This window comes from Triticum dicoccoides, chromosome 5B, assembly GCF_002162155.2.
Source record: "Triticum dicoccoides isolate Atlit2015 ecotype Zavitan chromosome 5B, WEW_v2.0, whole genome shotgun sequence".
Classification (NCBI taxonomy): Eukaryota; Viridiplantae; Streptophyta; class Magnoliopsida; order Poales; family Poaceae; genus Triticum; species Triticum dicoccoides.
In genome coordinates, this window is record NC_041389.1 from 436,723,146 (window position 1) to 436,743,454 (window position 20,309).

Sequence of the window (20,309 nt, forward strand, 5' to 3'; positions counted from 1 at the left end):
AATAGGAGGGCGGGGCGGGCGGCTTGGGGAAGGGGGCGCCCGGGGTGGAGTCCGGCTCGGACTCGCCCTCGGCGTCCGTGCCAAGCACGGCGGCGGCGCGGGGAAGGCGGCGGCGCGGGGCTGGGCCGGCCTGCTCGGCTGGGCCTTCGGCCCAGTCGGGCACGAGGTGTTTTTTTTTAAACATTCTGCCGAAAGAAAAATTCCTAGAAAAATAAATAAAAATCTAAAAATTCCAAAACAAGTTTTCTCGGTCTAAATAAAATATTTAGAACAAGATGAACTTTTCTTGGCCCCTAAAATGCAATTTTAAATCATGCAACATTTTTCTAGGAGCAAATAAAATCCCGAATAAACTCAAATAAAAACCCAAAAATAATTTTAACATTTTTCCTCCGATATTTCAATTATTTTGGAGAAGTCATATTATCTTCCCTCATTTATTATTTTAAAATGAAATATTTTCCAGAGAGAAAATAATTAAAATCAAATCCTCGTCTTCACTATTTGATAAAATTTCAAATATGAAAATTAGAAAATCCCCAACTCTCTCCGAAGGTCCTTGAGTTGCTTAGGATTTCGAGGATTGCAAAAGAAAAAGCAATAAAATATGGTATGCATGTATGACCTATGTATAACATGCCAAATTGGAAATTTGGGATGTTACATATTGGTTGGAGTATCACCCAACATGCTTGTAATCCACCGCCACTAGTTAATGTTGTTGGAGAAACAGAAGCATTGCCGAAGAAGATGTTGTATTTGCCAAATCAATAGCCAGCCAATAGATCTACTTGAAAGACACATCAACTCCCAAGATCTGAAGAGAGTCAATAGATCTTGGAACACAAAATATCGCAACCCTTCGTCTTCGCTAAACCGGACGTCGTGGGTGTATGGAGAGACCAGAGATACCTTATTCCAACACGCCATTGCTGCCACCACCTTGTCGATATCTCCGGAGAAACAAAAACCTAATAAGTAATAACAAAATGAGAAGGATGGGCCAGCACTCCTCTTGCTGCCGCCGAGGCCCCTGGACAGGCAAGAGGAGTGGGACCGAGGCTCGGCGTGCAGGAAAGCTTTGACGGCTAGGGTTGGGAACCTTATGCACCACACACAAAACCATAAATCTCTCCTCCCCTTGAAATTTACCGTCGTGGTACCCACCCGCTAATCTTAAATCAATAGATTTGCTCCACGTCAGCCCATATGATGAATCACGTAAAAACTGACCTTGGCTCTAGCAGTACTCAGCTCGGCTTGTTTAAAAACACATAACTAGCACATTATGTAAAAAAAAAGAACACAACGAGCTCAGTGATTGGCAGAACCAGAGGAGGGATATCGCATGCATGTGAAACGTCTATTTTGCCCTAGGTTGAATAAACCAGATTCTCTCAAAGGATTGTTGATGCATTCATATGCTGACAGCTTAGTTTCCATGACTATTTTCATAAGTAGAGCATGTATATGCAAGTCTAGGACTTAAATCCAGATGGTTAGGACCTCCAAATACAACGATTGTAACAAGTGGTAGTTTTTCCTTAAGCAGATGACTTAGATTCAATGATTGTAACAGAGGAATGGTGGTAATTGAATCCAAATAAAAATTTCAACACGTGTCTGTCGAACGAGCAGTAATCACCACCGATGCTACCCGTAGCACAGATCGCAAAGCACAAGACGGCAGATATCTCGTAGACCGGGTTCACGAATATTCTCTTGCCCACCCCGCGCCCAATCTCGTCACCCCCAAACCCCATCCATCCCTTCCTCCTCCGGAGCAGCCTCCTCGCCGACGAAAGGGGCGGAGAACTTTCCAGAAGGTCAGGAAGAAGGATGGGCGAGTTCGACGATTACTGGGCGCGGGCGTACAGGGGCGACCCCGCGGTGCCGCACTCCGACCCGCAGCGGCTCATCTCCACCTGGACCGGCGCCTTCGCCCTCGGCGCCGCCGCCTGCGTCCACCACCACGTCACCGGCCTCGCCTCCAACCTCAAGTCCCTTCCCCACAGGCATGCCGTTCTACCTAGCACCTATCACCAACCGCCCTTCACGCTTAGGTTTATATGAATTTTTGTCTTCTTGATTGAGATTGATTGGCATCATCTATCTATATATCTAGAGCTGCAGTGAATTACCCACCCTTCTTACTGGATTTAGGAGTACCGGGTTATGGGAATTATGTTCTTATGATTGCTGTTTGAACGGGGTTAATGCTCGGTTTGATGTATGTAACGTATTGTGCTGGTGGATTCCAGATTGGATAAGCGATATATATGTTCTTGAAGGTACCTTTATGATCGATCTATATGTGTCTAGAAAGATTATCTGAATTGTGAAAGAAATAGTCGACCTGGTCGTCAGCACTCGCTCTATTTGCGGTCTTCCTTGTAGTATCAACAGATGCCATATCTCCATTGGATATGCTTTGCTTGGGACTAGGAGGTCTTTTCCTCGATCAAACGTTTTCCCCTGGTTATACTAGTAAATTGAGATCCCTTAACCTTAGCTTCTTTATGCCGAGCCTAGCCATGCCCCAGCTAGTTCTTGCTATCTTTATCTTCTTTACATACCTGCCCTTCTGGCAGTGTTTAGACTTGCATTACTTGGACACGGGTGTTATAATACAGCATGGACTGGAGTGTCTTATATGGTAAACAAATTAGACAACTAATATGTTACTCCCTCCGTCCCATAATATAATACGTTTTTGCAAGCTAACAAGCTTCGGCTGAAGAATTGGGTGTATGCTTCAGACCAGATTGTGTGCCATGCAAAGGTCACATGTGGCATGCCACCATGATATGTTTTTTTTTTTCCTTAGCATTGCTTATAATTATGTTCTTGCTAGGTTGTCAACTATGTACTTCGCGTTTTTAGTGAAGTTTGATCGTTATTTTTATTGCCCACATGACTACCATACACAGTGACGGAGACAGGGGGGGACCAGCAGGGGCCCTGGCCCCCCCTAACATCTCATATTTGCTGCTAATCATCTAATGAATAGTGCACAATTATGAGTATTTTGCTGCTAAAAATCTACTTTCTAGTGATTTGGCCCTGCCCAATCTGTTCTAACAGCCCTCGGCCCTCCCGATATATTTTTCCTGGCTCCGCCACTGACCATACAACGTTTTGTGAAATTTATGTTTATGCATGCTAATAGTATCTGACTGGTTTAAACTGCAGATGGTATATGGGACCTAATTTTGTACTAGCTTAAGTAATGGTACAAGAATTGACACAGAAAATCATTTTATGAATAATCTTGCCATAGTTCCTTATGTCTATCCTTTTATAAGGTTAAGGGTGCATGGGGCTGTTGAACTTGATTTTTTTATGGAAGAACTATATGGAGCGCCATAGTAGTTTCAGTGTGCGCTGAAATAAATTTATCCAGGAAAGGAAAACAGCAAAGTTGAAGCGGAGTGAGCAACATCGTGCTCATAAATATGTAAGATGGTGCCGAGAGCTCTGCTGCCAAATTTATTAAGCTGATATAAACTTTTAATTCAGCAGCCGAGTTAAATAAAACCATTATCAAATATCAAGTGATTTTATCCTTTCCATTTAATATAAATATGGTTGGTGTATCTAATGCACCATTCTCTTCAAAAACTTGTGTTATACTAAGAAACGTAAACAATTATACTGGCTAGTGCATTTGTGTTTATAACAATGGCAAAGATGGTATTTATATACATGTAAAATACCATGCACTTCACCGTTGAAATGTGTAGATGTAGAAAATTAGTTTACCCTACAGAGAAGATACTAGTTGTGGTTATTAGTTAGTCTATATTGGTGATGTTCTAAAAGTCCATGGTTGTGGACAAGGTGTGTTTGGTATGGTGTACCTATTCCTCTGGCAAGCCACCTGCCCATTGCATAGTGGCATGCACTATAGTTTGAGTAACCTCTTGTGTTCATGAAGCCTGCGTTCTCAAGGTGCATAATCTACAGCTCCACGACCGGTGGTACTTCTTGGCAACCTCAATTATCGACCGCTATCCTGACCTTGTTCTGAGGAGCTCAAGTGCACTGGGCTCATAGTTCCTCAAGTTGTCCGCATCCACTTCATTCCGTCTGGGAGAGTTGATCTACCTCCCCTACAGCTTGTTGCACTTCTGGATGAGCCCTCTGTGATGCTGTTGAACTTGCTGAGGCTTAAGAACACCGTCTTGACCTTGCTTCCTAGTGTGATCTTATCCATTGTTTCATCGAATAGGACTGGATGCTCTCTAATCCTATAGTAAGACTCCTTGTGCTACACCATGTGCCCATACACTCGTCTTTGTCTTCAACACTCTCAAGCACCTCCATTCCAGCAAGCCACTTCTATTTTGATGTTTTGACATCAACATTCTTTATAAACTAGTTGCTGCTCTTGGAAAAAGGACTATTATGCAGAACTATTTCATTATGTTAAGTAGTAGTGAGGTTATTCTTGACTGCCGGGATTGAACTGTTGAGTATTCAAAAGTCTCAATCCAAGAAAACACGAAGGATGGCACCCATTTGTGTTATTGACTAGCAAAAGCATGTCTGCACCTGGAATTATGGGATAGGCACGTGTGATTTGCACACTTGAGTTTTACATTCAAGTTGTTTATTTATAGGGGGAGGGCGGGAGGCCGATCTAAGATGCGGCATTTTGTCAAAATTTCCACCATACATATCTGATGTTTTGCTAGTTGAGCTACCAATTGATTGTCAAAATTGTCAAATAAACCTTTTATTTTTAGACAAGTCACTATGCTTGTGAGATCTCCACTATATTTTTGTGGTCTTCATAAAATCTGCCTTTAAAATTATTATGTCTTAGAAAAAGGTTTACTATAACGCATGTTCTGTCCATTCAATTGGGTATGCGGTTTGGATATTGATTTGGTTGGATTGGCAACAAAGCTAGTGCGTTAAAGGGGATTTTCTGTATATTCCTGGACCTGCTGTTTCCAAATCCTTTATAACTGTCTTGAGTTTAATCATATGATTTGCTCATCTCAGCTGGCAAGACATGACAATGATGCTCGATCAGAAGCGCTGGAAGAAAATTCTTGACAAGAAGCAGCAACAAGCTTAAGGTGAGCTTTCTTTCAAACCATCTTTAGTTTGCTGCATTTTTTAAAACAATTTCCAAGTAACTGTAAGTTAAACCTGATCCATTTTCGCTCCTGTCAATATAATTCGCCATCCACTCCATTGCTTGCAAATTACTCCCTCTGTAAACTGATATAAGACGTTTTAGTGGTGCCCTTGTCGCCATGTCTTGACTTGTTTGGGGCTCTTGTTCATTGCAGTTCCATAACCTTCATCGCTTGGGCCACAGTTGGAAGAGCTCCTTTCTTTCTGGCTGTTGGGCATGGCAGAGGAAGTTCTGCATCAGTTTGGTTTCGTGGATAGAGTTTTCTACCTATTGTTTTTCTTTCATATTGTTGGAACCTCATTCTTGAAGTTCAACGTGTAAGGGGTTGTATTCATCTGCTGCCGTTGTGATCCACTATTAAACAGCACCTCAGATGACATTGATTTATCGAGAAAAGTGGCGTGTTTTGGTGATACTAAGCGTAGATTTTGCACGGCCCGTGTGATGCGTGACATGGTATAGTCCCTGGAAAAAACCGCACACAACGCCAGCAGAAGCTGCATCCTCCATCGTTAAAGTATATACTCCGCATCAATTGGGTATGAGTACACTGCATCTTGTCTCACCGCTCCACATGCCATACATCGTGCGTTAGACGACTCTACTGTCCTCGTCCAGGACGAACTAGCAGCTTCTCTCATGCGTGTCCCCTCATCCGCATTCTCGTGGCCGCTTCTCAACACGTAGGCGGACTGTCACGGACACGCGCCACCTCCAGTATCACACGTGTACAGCTGCATGAGCCTACCCACGCCAAGGCCTTCTTTGAATTGGAGGATTTTCACAGGATTTTCATGGGATATCAATCCTCAGGATTGTTTCCTATGAAACGCATTTGGATCAAAGGATTGGGCCATTAAAATTCCTCAGGATTGAGTCTTCAAGGTGCTGATTCCAAAGAAATTTACACATGAGGTCTGACCTCTGGAAAAAATCCACAGGATTGGCTATGTCATGACAATCAAATCCTCCATTTTTCCTATTCCTTTGTTTTGCAAATCCTGTGATCCAAAGAAGCCCTTAAAATTAGCTGACGCCGCGTCTCTCCCCTCCTCTCCTCTCCACCATACTCTACCGCTTTCCCGAACACAAAACTCGCACAGCATCGAAGATGGCGGCCTCGTGCCACGACGTGGACGTGCCGGGGAAGCCGACGGAGACGGGGACGGCGCTGCTGGAGACGGCGACGGGCGCCATCCAGGGGTTCGCTCCGATCAACCAGATCCACCAGCACCTCTGCGCCTTCCACTTCTACGGGGACGACATGACGCGGCAGGTGGAGGCGCACCACTTCTGCGCGCACCTCAACGAGGACGTGCGGCAGTGCCTCATCTTCGACGGGCCGGAGGCCGGCGCGCGCCTCATCGGCCTCGAGTACATCGTCACCGAGGAGCTGTTCCTCACGCTGCCCGACGAGGAGAAGCCGCTGTGGCACACCCACGAGTTCGAGGTCAAGGGCGGCGTGCTCTTCATGCCCGGCGTGCCCGGCGTCGTCGAGCGCCGCGACCTCGAGGTCGTCGCCAGGACCTACGGCAAGACCGTCCACTTCTGGCAGGTCGACCGCGGCGACGCCCTCCCGCTCGGCCTCCCGCAGATCATGATGGCGCTCACCCGCGAGGGCCAGCTCCGGCAGGATCTCGCCGACTGTAAGCGCGCGGCGCCGAGTTCACCGTGATTTCCTTTTTGGTTTCTTGGTTCGTGCACCGAGTGTCGTGTCGGCTTACTGATGATTGTAACGTGGGTGCAGGTGTGGAGAAGAAGTTCAGCGTGTCGTTCCACAAGGAGAGGGAGAACAGGGCGTACATGAGCGGCCCGGCGCACGGCATCCACCCGCTGGCCAATGCGGCTGGGAAGGGCTTGAAGACAGAGATCCGCGAGGTCGATCTTCCGGCTGCCAATACCGGAGCCAGGATTTTCACCTGATCTGCCCTTGGCGTGCGTACGTGTCCGCGAGATGGGTGTATGATAGCCGGAGATATATAGGGTAGTTAATAAAATGTCTCCCACCCTTTGTTTTTCCTCTTGGAAATGGAGTGAGTGCTCGAAGAATTGACTTTCGAAAAACAGTATAGGCAGTGGCGGAGCGAGGAACCGGATGTAGAGTTAGAAGGAATCAAATGAATCAACAACCTCTTTATAAGAGCCAAACCATATTCTACTAAGATTTTCCCTACATTTCCAGAGATTACTTAGAAGATAAACAAGCACTCGGCGAGAACAACATCTGTTTTCATATTTTTATAAGAAGCTGAAACTAATACAGAACCCCGCAAACAAATACTTCCTCCGTCCGCTTTTTGACATTGTACTCCTTCTATAAACTAATATGAGAGCGTTTAGATCACTAAGTAGTGATCTAATATATTAGTTTACATAAGAACGTTTAGATCACTAAAGTAGTAACCCAAACACTCTTATATTAGTTTACGGAGGGAGTACTACTGAAAACAACAAATACTACTGAAAACAACAAATACAACAAATACTACTGAAAATGAATACATACTACTGAAAATGAATACATAAACCTTCTGCACAACAATACTAGTGAAAACTAATACAGAACCCTGGCTTGCCTGCTTTCATCTGTGTTCCCATTTTATCCTACGACTGTTTTTTTTTCATTTTTTAATTTAATCTTCTCCCCCCTGATTTTAAGAGGACGGGCCGGACCTTATTTTGTTTCAATCAAAACAAGCCATGTACGCGGGAGCATAGATGGGCACACGCAAGGGGAGCAGGCAAGTCTTGTCCGTACAACAATACTACTGAAAACATGTACTTAAGGAAACAACAAATAACTTTATGCACAACAATACTACTGACAATAAATACAGAAACCTTCTTCACAAATTGAAACGAATACAGAAACCCCCAAAATAATATATAATTACTTCCTTTGTTTTTTAATATTTGTCTTTTTACAAATTTTAAATGGCTACACATACGGATATATATAGATATATTTTAAGTGTAGATGTCCATACAGATATATATAGATGTCCATACAAATATATATATAGACATATTTTAAGTATAAATTCATTCATTTTACTTTGTATGTAGTCATTTGCTGAAGGACAAATATTTAAGGAAAAAAATAAATATTTAACAATGGAAGGAGTACTATCGAAGAAAAACAAAGTAACAAGTACTATCGGAAGAAAACAAAGCAAATACGACAAAAAAAAAAGGAGAAAACCAATACAATATTCAACTTTCGCAACACAAACACTTGAAGGCATTTTTGAGAAACCACACTTTGAAGGCATCGAACAACAAAAAACAATGAACACAAAACCATGGCATAACAGTGTTAGGTCAAACCGTAAATAGTGCTCTGGTGACGATACTCACGGTAATACTAGTTAGCTCACACATGGGCCAGCATGTAATAGCTGGCTAACATATGGGCCATAACAAGTGCGGAGAAGAGAGAAATTATATTTATTTAAAAGTTGATCTTTTTGGATAATATGTCACATCATATTTTTAGGGATTGCTAGTTATTGAACGGAATTGTTAGTTATTAAAGATAAAACTAACAAATATTCATTGTAGGTAGTTTTTAATGTTATCTTTAAATTACACAAGTTACATGCAAGACTTAAGATAAGATTAGCTTATCAACCATGGTACATGTCAAGGCTTAATTTTCCTCTTAACACAATATGTCTCAGCTCTGCGCTCTTAGCTATGTCTCATCATATTTTTAGAAATAAAATTAATTATTAAAGATAAAATTAAAAAATACCTCATTATAGACCTATTTTTATTGCCATTTCTAAATTACATGCAAGACTTAAGATAAAATTATATCATATACACATATTCAAAATGAAAAATCTGGTTCCAGGGAAACTAGAATTGAATTGAAATTTTGTTTCCATGCTTGTTCTACGAGAAATATCGTTCTTTTTATATATATATTTTCTGGTAAGTATTCTGGCTTCTATCCTCTATTTTTTTTTAATTTCCATTTTTTCTCTCAGTTTCCTTTTTTCCACCGGAACACATTTTCAAATAAATGATAACATTTTCCAAATGCACATTGTACATTTTTTTAATGGCAATACATACTTGTTTAAAGTATGCGCACATCTTTTTATATTGCATAGGCAGTGCAAGGACATTTTCTGGAACATGAATATTTCCTGAAAATGTCATGTCCATTTTTAATAGAAATAAATTTTCTTTTTTACCTACTCAAACATTTCTTACATTGTATCATTCTTTTAAGAAATTCACAAATATATTCTGAATAAACAATTTTTTGAATCTATTAAGAAAAATACATGATATTTCCAAAGCTAGGGAGCCACTGATTTTTCTGGATCCGGTTATTTTGTAGCTAGAGCCTGAGGCCCCGCTGGCGTACTCGTATCCATTGGAGAGCTAAATGGGCCGTCGGCTTGCTGGACATTTTTGCGCCAATTCACCAAAAAAGGCGTGCAATAGGAGCTTCTACCGAAATTACTAGTTATAAGGGTTACCCTAAGCAAAGGTCACTCCCACCTTCTCAAGGTCACTCCCACCTTCTCACGCGCTGATAAATGACACATTGTATGTACGTCACTTGCTGGAACCTAGTTTTATCTTTTAAACCATGCGTCTAAATCTTGAACCATTTTTAATGTTGGATTTCTCGCATCGAGATCTTCAAAACTATATTCCATATTAATAGGTTTGAATGAACTTCTCTTCATGAATAAAAATGGAAACCCGAAAATCCAAAAAAGGTACAATACAAAAGAAATATAAAATTATGAAAAACCAGAAAAAAAATAGCAACAATAGAAATTAATGACAAAAAAGGAAGAAAAAAGGGAGTCAGAAGCACTTTTTTTCTTCACGTTTTTACCCTCTCCGAGAATCACATATCTGTTTCTCGCGGAAGCAAATCTGTGCTTTTCGTTAAAGCACAGTTTTCTTCCCGAGAAACACAAACGCACTTTCACAGAAGCAAATTTGTGCCTACACGAGAAGCAAAACTATGCCGCTCGTGGAAGCAGGAAAAAACCCACACATTAATGTTGTAAACTTTTCCTTGTCTGAGAAGCACAACTGTATTTCTCGCGAAAGTAAGTCCGTGCCTCCATAAAAAACAAATATGAGCTTCTTCTGGAAGCACAAAAAAATCGCACACAAATTTCTCTCTCTTTCTCTCTCTCCAAAACCTAGGGAAAACTGGATGAAAACCGAAAAGCCAAAAAAAACCAAGAAAAAATCTATCTAAAACCCAAAAACATGTACAGAAAAAAAAATTTAGAAGAAGCACCCATTACGAGACATGTGACAGGGGCTGGACACACCACTTGGCATGCTCTAAGAGCACTAAATGTGACAGCTGGAGGTCCCCCATAAGGGGTAACCTCCAGTTAGTTGCTCTCTGCTTCCACAATTTTTTTTGAAACAACTCTGCTTCCACAATTGTTCACTAGTAGTCTCGTGTTGGCACAGCGCGGCTGTGTGCTGCCTACAACGATTCCAAGCATAGGGTTACCTGTAGAGAGCCATTGCTGGGCCGGCCCAGTAACCATGTGGCTGCATCATGCTGAGGTCACACGTTTAAAAAAATGCATGTGATGACACTTCAAAAATATATACATACAATGAAAAAAATGGTCAGGTAATAAAAACAAATGTTTCATACATTTTTTTGCATTCACGAGTTTCAAAAATGTGTATACAATGTACTTTTTTTTGTGTAATGTAAAATATATATTTTTTAACATTAAAAAATACACATGACATTTTAAAAAGGGTTTTACAGTGTAATTTTTCTGGTAGGTAAAAAATGTTTAGTTCTTTAAAAAAATATAGTTGACATTTTAAAGAAATATTTATGTGTTTTCCAAAAAAGGATTGCGAAACTTTTAAAACATTTATACAAAAAAAAAATCTTTACGTAGTTTTAAAAAGTTCCATGCCATTAAAGTATTTACAACATGTATTTGAAAAATGTTACCATGTATCCGAGAATGCATTCAAAATATGTATTTAAAGAAATGCACATCATGACAAAAATGATCATGTATTTGAAAAACATCTAACATGTATCAAAAAGATATTTCATGTGTTCTCTAAATTTTACATTGTTTACTCTGAAAAAGCAGATATGTGTTAAAAAAGTTAAAAATAAGAAAAAAGATAAAAAACTGACAAAGAAACAAAGAAAAGCAAAGTATAACAAAGAAAAATAGAAGAAAACCGATGAAAACAAAGAAAAAACAAAAGACAATGACAAATAAAAAACTGTAGAAAGCCGGAGCAGAGCGAACCTACAACGACACGGTCGACGAGCGCTAATAGGCCGACCCAATAGTCGCTCACCCATAGGCGATTCCTGATAGGAATTGGTACAGGCGAGACATAGCTCTTGCGGTGTTGGCGCTGCATTTACAGGTTTTGTAATACATTTGTCGTTAATCTGTTGCACAACTTTCTATCCCCTATCAAATGGGCCCACCCAGTCTCAAACAACCCCGATTTACTAGAAGAGCTCCAATTCTTGGGAGCTTAGTAACTTTACTACAGGTTAATGCGTGCTTCGCTGCATCATTCTTCACTTGTGGAATTAACTATTTTTTTCTTTAGCAGGTTATTGTGGTTGGGTTTTTTCTTTTGGATTGTCTATATTGGCTTAGGTTTTAATTATGTTCTGATGCTGTATTTTTCATTCGTATATCTTGTTGTGCTACTGTTATAGACGCTATTTTTTCGGAGAGAAAAGCGGAGTTGTTCGGTGCGTGGCGTTGGCCTTACACACTTCTGTCTCGGTGTTAGTCGATGGCGATTGTGTGAGCCCCTTGGAAGCTCTTATTTCACGGTCAAATCATGAAATTGTTAATATAACACTTAAATGGCTGGCCCGTGAAGCCCTCCCTTGCTCAGTTTGGCTTTCTGAGGAGGGCGTTCAAGCTACTTACCGAGGAGGGTGTTTAAAACCATGTTGCGCAATAGGTATCCAAACCAAAAAGCGATGTCCCTAAGCATATTGAAAGCCTAGGACCCGTATTTTTTGTCCTGCCCGACGAGGACAAAGAGTATCTTTTTCGCTTTGGACCTTTCACGGTAGACCTCGACCTAAGACACTTTTGTGGGAGGATAAGTGGTCACGAAACACTACTCTCCAAAAATAGTATCCATCCATGTACCGTATTTTCCGCGATAAGAATGATACTCTTGCGCACGTGCTCAACTCCACCCCGCCGGATGTATCATTTAGGCGGGATTTGGTTGGCCCCTGTCTTGTGTCATGGCAACATGTGTTATCCTGTTTGGAATTAGCTAACCTAACACAAGGATAGAATGTGTTTCTTGGAATCTCACTACATCTGATTATGTACCTTGCCTTCATGCACTCAAACATTTCAATGGGTAATAATAAACAAATATGGAAATCAAAGATACCATTAAAAGTTAAGATTTTCATGTGGTATCTTCGAAGGGGAGTTGTGCTCACTAAAGACAACCTCACTCATCGCAACTGCAAGGAAGCAAGAAGTGTAGCTTTTGTATCAAAAATCAAACACCTCTTCTTGCAATGCAAGTTTGCGTGTTCGACATGGTCAGTCATCCAAACAACGTTCAATTTGTATCCACTCATAAGTGTTGTCAATGTATATAGCCCCTCACTTCACGAAATATCTTATAGGTTTAACACTCTAGCGATGGTGATATCATCTATCTTATTGTGGTCGCTCTGGCTATGTAGAACTGGTATTACTTTTTAATGGCAAAAAACTCTCCTTTGCAAGTTACTTTCTGTTGTATATATTGGCCTTGTACGCGATCTATGCTACTTCGAACGGAGTCCCAATCGCTATTCAAGACGATGTGTATGTGGTTGAACCGGATAGCCAGAAGTTTTTTTACCAACATGGGCGGCAGCATAATCTTCGGATCGGTCCACCTCCTCCTTCGACATAAGCATATTGTCGGTCTCTATGACTTTATTGTTGCCATCATATCTTTTTATTTCATTTGTTGTGTACATCGTAGCAATGCAGAAGCTGGGTATCACTCGGTGTGCTATCCGCTTGATAATACATTTTGAGTTAATGAAAACGTCCTTTATCAAAAATAACTTAGCTCGTTTCTCTTTGCAAGGGATGCCAAGTTTGGCCGTTAAACCTCCACGATGCTTTATATATGCCTGTAAACATATCTAGTTAAATATAAGGCAAAAATTTCTCGAAAAAAGAGGGGATAGGACAGACTGGTGTTCATGATGGGGTGATGATATTTCTCAACTGTGAGATGATGAGAACGAGGTTCTCACCGCCCCATTTTCGGAGAAGGAAGTGCTTGAGGCTATTTCGTAAATGAAAAATAACAAAGCACCTGGTCCGGATGGCTTCCCAGTAGTTTTATAAGAAATATAGGGATATTTATTAAAAGCGACTTGATGCCTATGTTCCTTGATCTGTTTAATGGTCATTTACAATTATTTAAATTGAACTTTGGAACGATGACCTTGTTACCAAAGAAGGAGGAAGTGATTCGCATTGAGCAATTCAGACCGATTTGTTTGCTGAATGTGAGGTTCAAGATTTTTACTAAAGTGGGTATGAATCACCTGAGAAAGATATCACATCTTGTTGTTCAGCGAAGCCAAACTGCTTTCATGCTAGGACGCCACATTCTCGAGGGAGTGGTCGTCCTACATGAAAGCTTGCACGAAATCCATTCGAAGAAACTCGATGGAATGGTCTTCAAAGTGGACTTTGACAAGGCTTATGATAAAGTGAAATGACCATCCTTACAGCAGACTTTGCGTATGAAAGGGTTTGATCCGGCTTGGAGGAAGCAGGTCGAATCATTTGTACAGGAAGGCAGCGCTAGAATCAAGGTTAATGACGATATTGGTCATTTCTTCCAGACGCAAAAAGGTCCAAGGGAGATCCGATGTCTCTGATCTAATTTAATGTTGTCGTTGATATGTTGGCTGTTATAATCAACAGAGCGAAAGAGGACGCTGGGTAGGTGGTCTCATCCCACATTTGGTGGATGGGGTGTAACCATTGTACAATATGCAAACAACACTATTATTTTCATGGAACATGATCTAGCTAAGGCAAGAAACATGAAACTAGTTCTATGCCTTTTTGAACAACTGTCCGGACTGAAGATCAACTTTAATAAGAGTGAGTAGTTCTATTTTGGATGTGCCAAAGAATAACAAGATCATTATAAATAGTTGTTCGGCTGTGAACCAGGTTCTTTACCTTTTACTCACTTGGGGATCCCAATTCATCATCGCAAGCTCACTAATAAAGAGTGGAAGTGTATCGAAGATCGATTTGAAAACAATTTGAGTTGCTGGAAGGGCAAACTCTTATCTTATGGAGGAAGACTGGTTCTGATAAACTTGGTGCTCACTAGTATGCCGATGTTCCTCCTTTCCTTCTTTGAACTAATAGTAGGGGTAAGGAAAATATTGGATTTTTTTATTAATCTCGCTTCCTATGGAAACTCGATGAAAATAAAACTAAATATAGGTTGGCCAAATGAGACTTTATCTGTAGACCAAAGGACCAAGGTGGCTTGTGTTGGGGAATGCAGCAATTTCAAAAAATTTCCTACGATCACGCAAGATCTATCTAGGTGATGCATAGCAACGGGAGTGGAGAGTGTTGTCTACGTACCCTCGTAGACCGAAAGTGGAAGCGTTATGACAACGCGGTTGATGCAGTCGTACGTCTTCATGATTCGACCGATCCTAGCACCGAAGGTACGGCACCTCCGCGATCTGCACACTTTAAGCTCGGTGACGTCCCATGAACTCTAGATCCAGCTGAGGTCGAGGGAGAGTTTCATCAACACGATGGAGTGTTGACGGTGATTATGAAGGTACCGGCGCAGGGCTTCGCCTAAGCACTATGACGATATGACCGAGGTGGAAATCTGTGGAGGGGGGCACCACACATGGCTAAAAGATCAACTTGATCGATTTGTGTCTCTATGGGGTGCCCCCTCCCCTGTATATAAAGGAGTGGAGGAGGGGAGGGCCGGCCCTCTATGTCGCGCCCAAGGGGGGAGTCCTACTCCTAGTAGGAGTAGGTTTCCCCCCTTCCCTAGTTGGAGTAGGAGAAGAAGGAAGAGGGAGAGGGAGAGAAGGAAAGGGGGCCCGACCCCCTCCCAATTCGGATTGGGCTTGGGGGGGGGGGCATCTTGGCCTCCTCCTCCTCTCTTCCACCATGGCCCATTAAGGCTCATTGACTCCCCGGGGGGTTCCGGTAACCTCCTACTACTCCGAAAAAATGCCCGAACCACTCGGAACCTTTCTGGTGTCCAAACATAGCCTTCCAATATATCAATCTTTATGTCTCAACCATTTCGAGACTCCTCGTCATGTCCGTGATCACATACGGGACTCCTAACAACCTTCGGTACATCAAAACACATAAACTCATAATATCGATCGTCATCGAACGTTAAGCATGACCGAGACTTATTTCCGGTTAATAACCAATAGCAGAACCTGGATGCTCATATTGGTTCCTACATATTCTACGAAGATCTTTATCGGTCAAACCGCATAACAACATACGTTGTTCCCTTTGTCATCGGTATGTTACTTGCCCGAGATTCGATCGTCTGTATCATCATACCTAGTTCAATCTCATTACCGGTATGTCTCTTTACTCTTTCCGTAATACTTCATCCCGCAACTAACTCATTAGTTACAATGCTTGCAAGGCTTATAGTGATGAGTATTACCGAGAGGGCCCAGAGATACCTCTCCAAAACACGGAGTGACAAATCCTAATCTTGATCTATGCCAACCCAACAAACACCTTTATAGACATATGTAGAGCACCTTTATAATCACCCATTTACGTTGTGACATTTGGTAGCACACAAAGTGTTCCTCCGGTATTCGGGAGTTGCATAATCTCATAGTCCGAGGAACTTGTATAAGTCATGAAGAAAGCAGTAGCAAAGAAACTGTTACGATCATAATGCTAAGCTAACGGATGGGTCATGTCCACCACATCATTCTCCTAATGATGTGATCCCATTCATCAAATGACAACACATGTCTATGGTTAGGAAATATAACCATCTTTGATTAACGAGCTAGTCAAGTAGAGGCATACTAGGGACTATATGTTTTGTCTATGTATTCACACATGTACTAAGTTTCCGGTTAATACAATTCTAGCATGAATAATAAACATTTATCATGAATTAAGGAAATAAACAGTAACTTTATTATTGCCTCTAGGGCATATTTCCTTCAGTCTCCCACTTGCACTAGAGTCAATAATCTAGATTGCATAGTAATGATTCTAACACCCATGGAGTCTTGGTGTTGATCATGTTTTGGTTGTGGAAGAGGCTTAGTCAATGGGTCTGCAACATTCAGATCCGTGTGTATCTTTCAAATCTCTATGTCCCCTTCCGACACTTGATGACAGATGGAATTGAAGCGTCTCTTGATGCGTTTGGTTCTCTTGTGAAATCTGGATTCCTTTGCCAAGGCAATTGCACCAGTATTGTCACAAAAGATTTTCATTGGACCCGATGCACTAGGTATGACACCTAGGTCGGATATGAACTCCTTCATCCAAACTCCTTCATTTGCTGCTTCCGAAGCAGCAATGTACTCTGCTTCACACGTAGATCCCGCCACGACGCTCTGCTTGGAACTGCACCAACTGACAACTCCTCCATTCAATAAAAATACGTATTCGGTTTGTGACTTAGAGTTATCCGGATCAGTGTCAAATCTTGCATCGACGTAACCGTTTACGACAAGCTCTTTTTCACCTGCATAAACAAGAAACATATCCTTAGTCCTTTTCAGGTATTCCAGGATGTTCTTGACCGCTGTCCAGTGCTCCACTCTGGGTTTACTTTGGTACCTCCCTGCTATGCTTATAGCAAGACATACATTAGGTCTGGTACACGACATTGCATACATGATAGAACCTATGACTGAAGCATAGGGAATGACTTTCATTTTCTCTCTATCTTCTGTAGTGGCCGTGCATTGAGTCTGATTCAACTTCACACCTTGTAACACAGGCAAGAACCCTTTCTTTGACAGATCCATTTTGAACTTCTTCAAAACTTTATCAAGGTATCACTACTAGGAAAACCCTTACCAGTAGCGCTGTTTTTTTGCTATTAGTAGCGCGGGTAGGCGCGCTACTGCTACGGTGCTACAGCTATTTTATAGCAGTAGCGCTTGTTTTGACCCGCACTACTGGTAAATGAGCGCTGCTGGTAATATTTTGGCCCGCGCCACTGCTAAAGTTTATGTTTTTTTTCATATTTTGGCGCTGTACATGTTTAAATAGATATATCTTTTATACAATAACAACTCATCATGAACTAGTCTTTTAAATAGCATATTCATTACTACTAGTCATCACCACCAAACAATGTTCGTCAATGAGACATCATATATATAACAAGTTGGTCACTAGTCATAATCACAACTCCTCATCCTCCTCATCAACTCTAGCTAACACATTGTAGCACATAATAACACATTCTACCTAGGACCTACTTTACCCTCTCTTAGGTAAAATATCATAAAACAAGATAGGCATTGACTCTTCATTAAGGAAACTGGACTCTCCATAATGAAGAATGGAGATCATCCTGTCTCCAAGTCTTGGCCTACGCACAATGTTGCTTCCAAGTAGCTCTCTACGATGGTCGAAACATTTTTTCCAATCATTTATTATCATGGCTTCCTCGCTTTTAGAAATCCGGTATGGATAGGAGTGATGTGGATACTGCGGCTGACCTGGCCGTGGTGGCCATCAGCTCATGACATCAGCGCGACCTCTTGGCAACATCAGATAAGGCACACAATCCATCAGGATTTTCTGTTAAAAAACATAGTAATTACTTTGTAGTTAGCAATGTAGTTTAGTTTTAGAAAAAATTATGCAAAAGATGCACGGATGTCGTAATAGTAGAAAATCTTACCATGCCATCTCCATTGATGTTATCGTAGCACACCGCGTGCACTAGTGGCACATATTGACCATAATTTTGAGGAATTCGATAATAGCTATTGTAATTCTCAAGATCAGTAAAAAATGCGATAAGACCATCTTTCTCCTTATAAGTTAATTGTGCTTCATCATTGTAGTAGTAGGTTCTGTCTACCATCTTTCGTACATTTTTTAAAGAATGAAAATAAGCTGTCAATGGAAATAACCTATCAAATACTTTGAAATAAACAATATAAATTACTTAATAAATATGTTTGATAAACTCACACAGCGGTAGAACTGGAAGCGTGTCAACAAGGACCCAAATGGTCATATTCTTTTCGTCGATGTCAGGATCACCAAGATCGAAGGTGACAAGCATACCCTCATGAAAATCATACGCCTTGCAAAGGGCTTCCCAATTCAGGCAACTAAAATTGGATGAGTTCATAGAATTGTATAGTTTTACAGCAAAATCATAACCATGATGGGTCCTTAGTTGAATTATCTTTGTCTCCATGCTTTCATGATATTCAAAACCCATCTTCTCCAAGACATAGCGTCTTGCATGGCATGGGATAAGCTAGTCGAATTGTAAAAGACGGAAATTACACGTTGAAGAAGCAGAGAAGTCGTGCAAAAATAACAAAAAACACTTGTCATCGTTGCGTACCGTATCAACATCGAAGGTCTCTTGGAGCTTGATGCTGAAGCGCCGACCTTCCACCAGGTGAGGCATGTCGCACAGACCGCGCTCATCTTCGCAGTAATCGCACATATCGAATTCCCTTTCGTCGTCAGACATTTCCTAATAGGTAATTAATAATCCATCATCGAATACATATATAGTAGTTTGTAGCAAAGATCATCATATAACAACTAGAAGACCTAAAATTTGTAGTTTGTAGTACTTTGTAGAAAAGATCATCATCGAACCTAGTTTGTAGCAAATATCATCATATAATCCATCATCGAATACATATATAGTAGTTTGTAGCACAAACCACACTCATCTTTTGCATTCAATAAGCAAATAACTAATAGGTAATTAATAATCCATCATCGAATACATATATAGTAGTTTGTAGCAAAGATCATCATATAATATCACTAATACATCTCGAATAATAGCTCCTCTAGGTTCAGTGGGCCCCGATGGGGACACCCAAAGAGAAGGAACCATCACAGGATCATAGCTCCGGTGAGGTCCCCAAAGAATCTGCCAGGTATTGGAGAACCTGCCGTTCGCCAACGAAACCAAGTAGCGGTGGATGTGCGTGTTCTCCTCCGTGACACAATGCTGTACCACCTGCGCGGGGGAATCAAGCCTCTGCACCGATGCAGGCCCACGTGACCGCCACCAAAGAAGCTCCGGGTTGACGACGAGCTGGCTCCTCACTAAGCTGCGCTCACTAGAAGGTAGCACAACCCAGTACCAGCCCGGCGGAGCCCAGTCCCGGAAATGGCCCCTTGGCTCAAGCAGGAGTCCTCCGCCGAGTCGACGACAAGGATGCGGGATAGGCATCATCGTCGTCGATAACAAAATGCTTAATTATGAAACAAAATTAATAAACACTTAGCAAAATTCGGCATGACCTTTGCTAAAAGCAGGACATATTGAGCGCCTGAAATTTGCCAGAATGTAAATGAATCGACATTTCTGGCAAAACATAGGCCACTCGGAAAAATATGACATGTCCAAAATGTGACATGTTTAAAATATGACATGTCCACTACATATTTGCATATAATAGGAAAAATTGCTTTAACTAAAAAATAACAACAATTGCTTTAACTAAAAAAATACCTAGAATTCTGTTAACTACACCTAAAACAACTAAAACACCTAAAATTTTGTTAACTACACCTAAAACAACTATAACACCTAAAATTCTGTTAAATACACCTAAAACACCTAAATTCTATTAACTACACCTAATTAAAAACCTAGCTAATTTTCTGTCCTAACTTTAAAACCTAGCTAAATTTAAAAACCTAGGGTTCATACAAATTAACTAGGGTTCATACCTAATCTATCCTAGCTAGGTTTCGATCATAACCTACATTATTCTAAAAACCTACATTTTTCAACTATATAGGATTCAAAATAACTACTCACTAATAACTATAACTAGGGAGGGAGGGAGGAGGAGGAAGGAGGGAGGAGTACCTCTCGGTGGAGGAGAGGGCCGGCGCGCGCG

At 41.2% G+C, this 20,309-nt stretch overlaps 2 protein-coding genes across 2 annotated transcripts; both read left to right on the plus strand.

The window, feature by feature from the left end:
• Positions 1–1,712: 1,712 nt before the first annotated feature.
• Positions 1,713–5,568, plus strand: LOC119310214. Its single transcript, XM_037586032.1, has 3 exons — positions 1,713–2,015; positions 5,011–5,087; positions 5,304–5,568. The coding sequence occupies exons 1-2, from the start codon at positions 1,840–1,842 to the stop codon at positions 5,084–5,086; spliced, it is 252 nt and encodes an 83-aa protein (XP_037441929.1). The 5' UTR covers positions 1,713–1,839; the 3' UTR covers position 5,087; positions 5,304–5,568.
• Positions 5,569–6,218: 650 nt separating this feature from the next.
• Positions 6,219–7,167, plus strand: LOC119305673 (oil body-associated protein 1A-like). The gene is made up of 2 exons (XM_037582137.1): positions 6,219–6,795; positions 6,897–7,167. The coding sequence occupies exons 1-2, from the start codon at positions 6,261–6,263 to the stop codon at positions 7,070–7,072; spliced, it is 711 nt and encodes a 236-aa protein (XP_037438034.1). The 5' UTR covers positions 6,219–6,260; the 3' UTR covers positions 7,073–7,167.
• The last annotated feature ends 13,142 nt before the right edge of the window (positions 7,168–20,309 follow it).

Bases quoted from the DNA above. Each gene is read 5' to 3' on its own strand.
- LOC119310214 (XM_037586032.1), top strand. From the start codon at position 1,840: ATGGGCGAGTTCGACGATTACTGGGCGCGGGCGTACAGGGGCGACCCC. The intron at 2,016-5,010 runs GCATGCCGTTCT...TGCTCATCTCAG, and splicing joins CTCAAGTCCCTTCCCCACAG to CTGGCAAGACATGACAATGA.
- LOC119305673 (XM_037582137.1), top strand. From the start codon at position 6,261: ATGGCGGCCTCGTGCCACGACGTGGACGTGCCGGGGAAGCCGACGGAG. The intron at 6,796-6,896 runs GTAAGCGCGCGG...ACGTGGGTGCAG, and splicing joins CCGGCAGGATCTCGCCGACT to GTGTGGAGAAGAAGTTCAGC.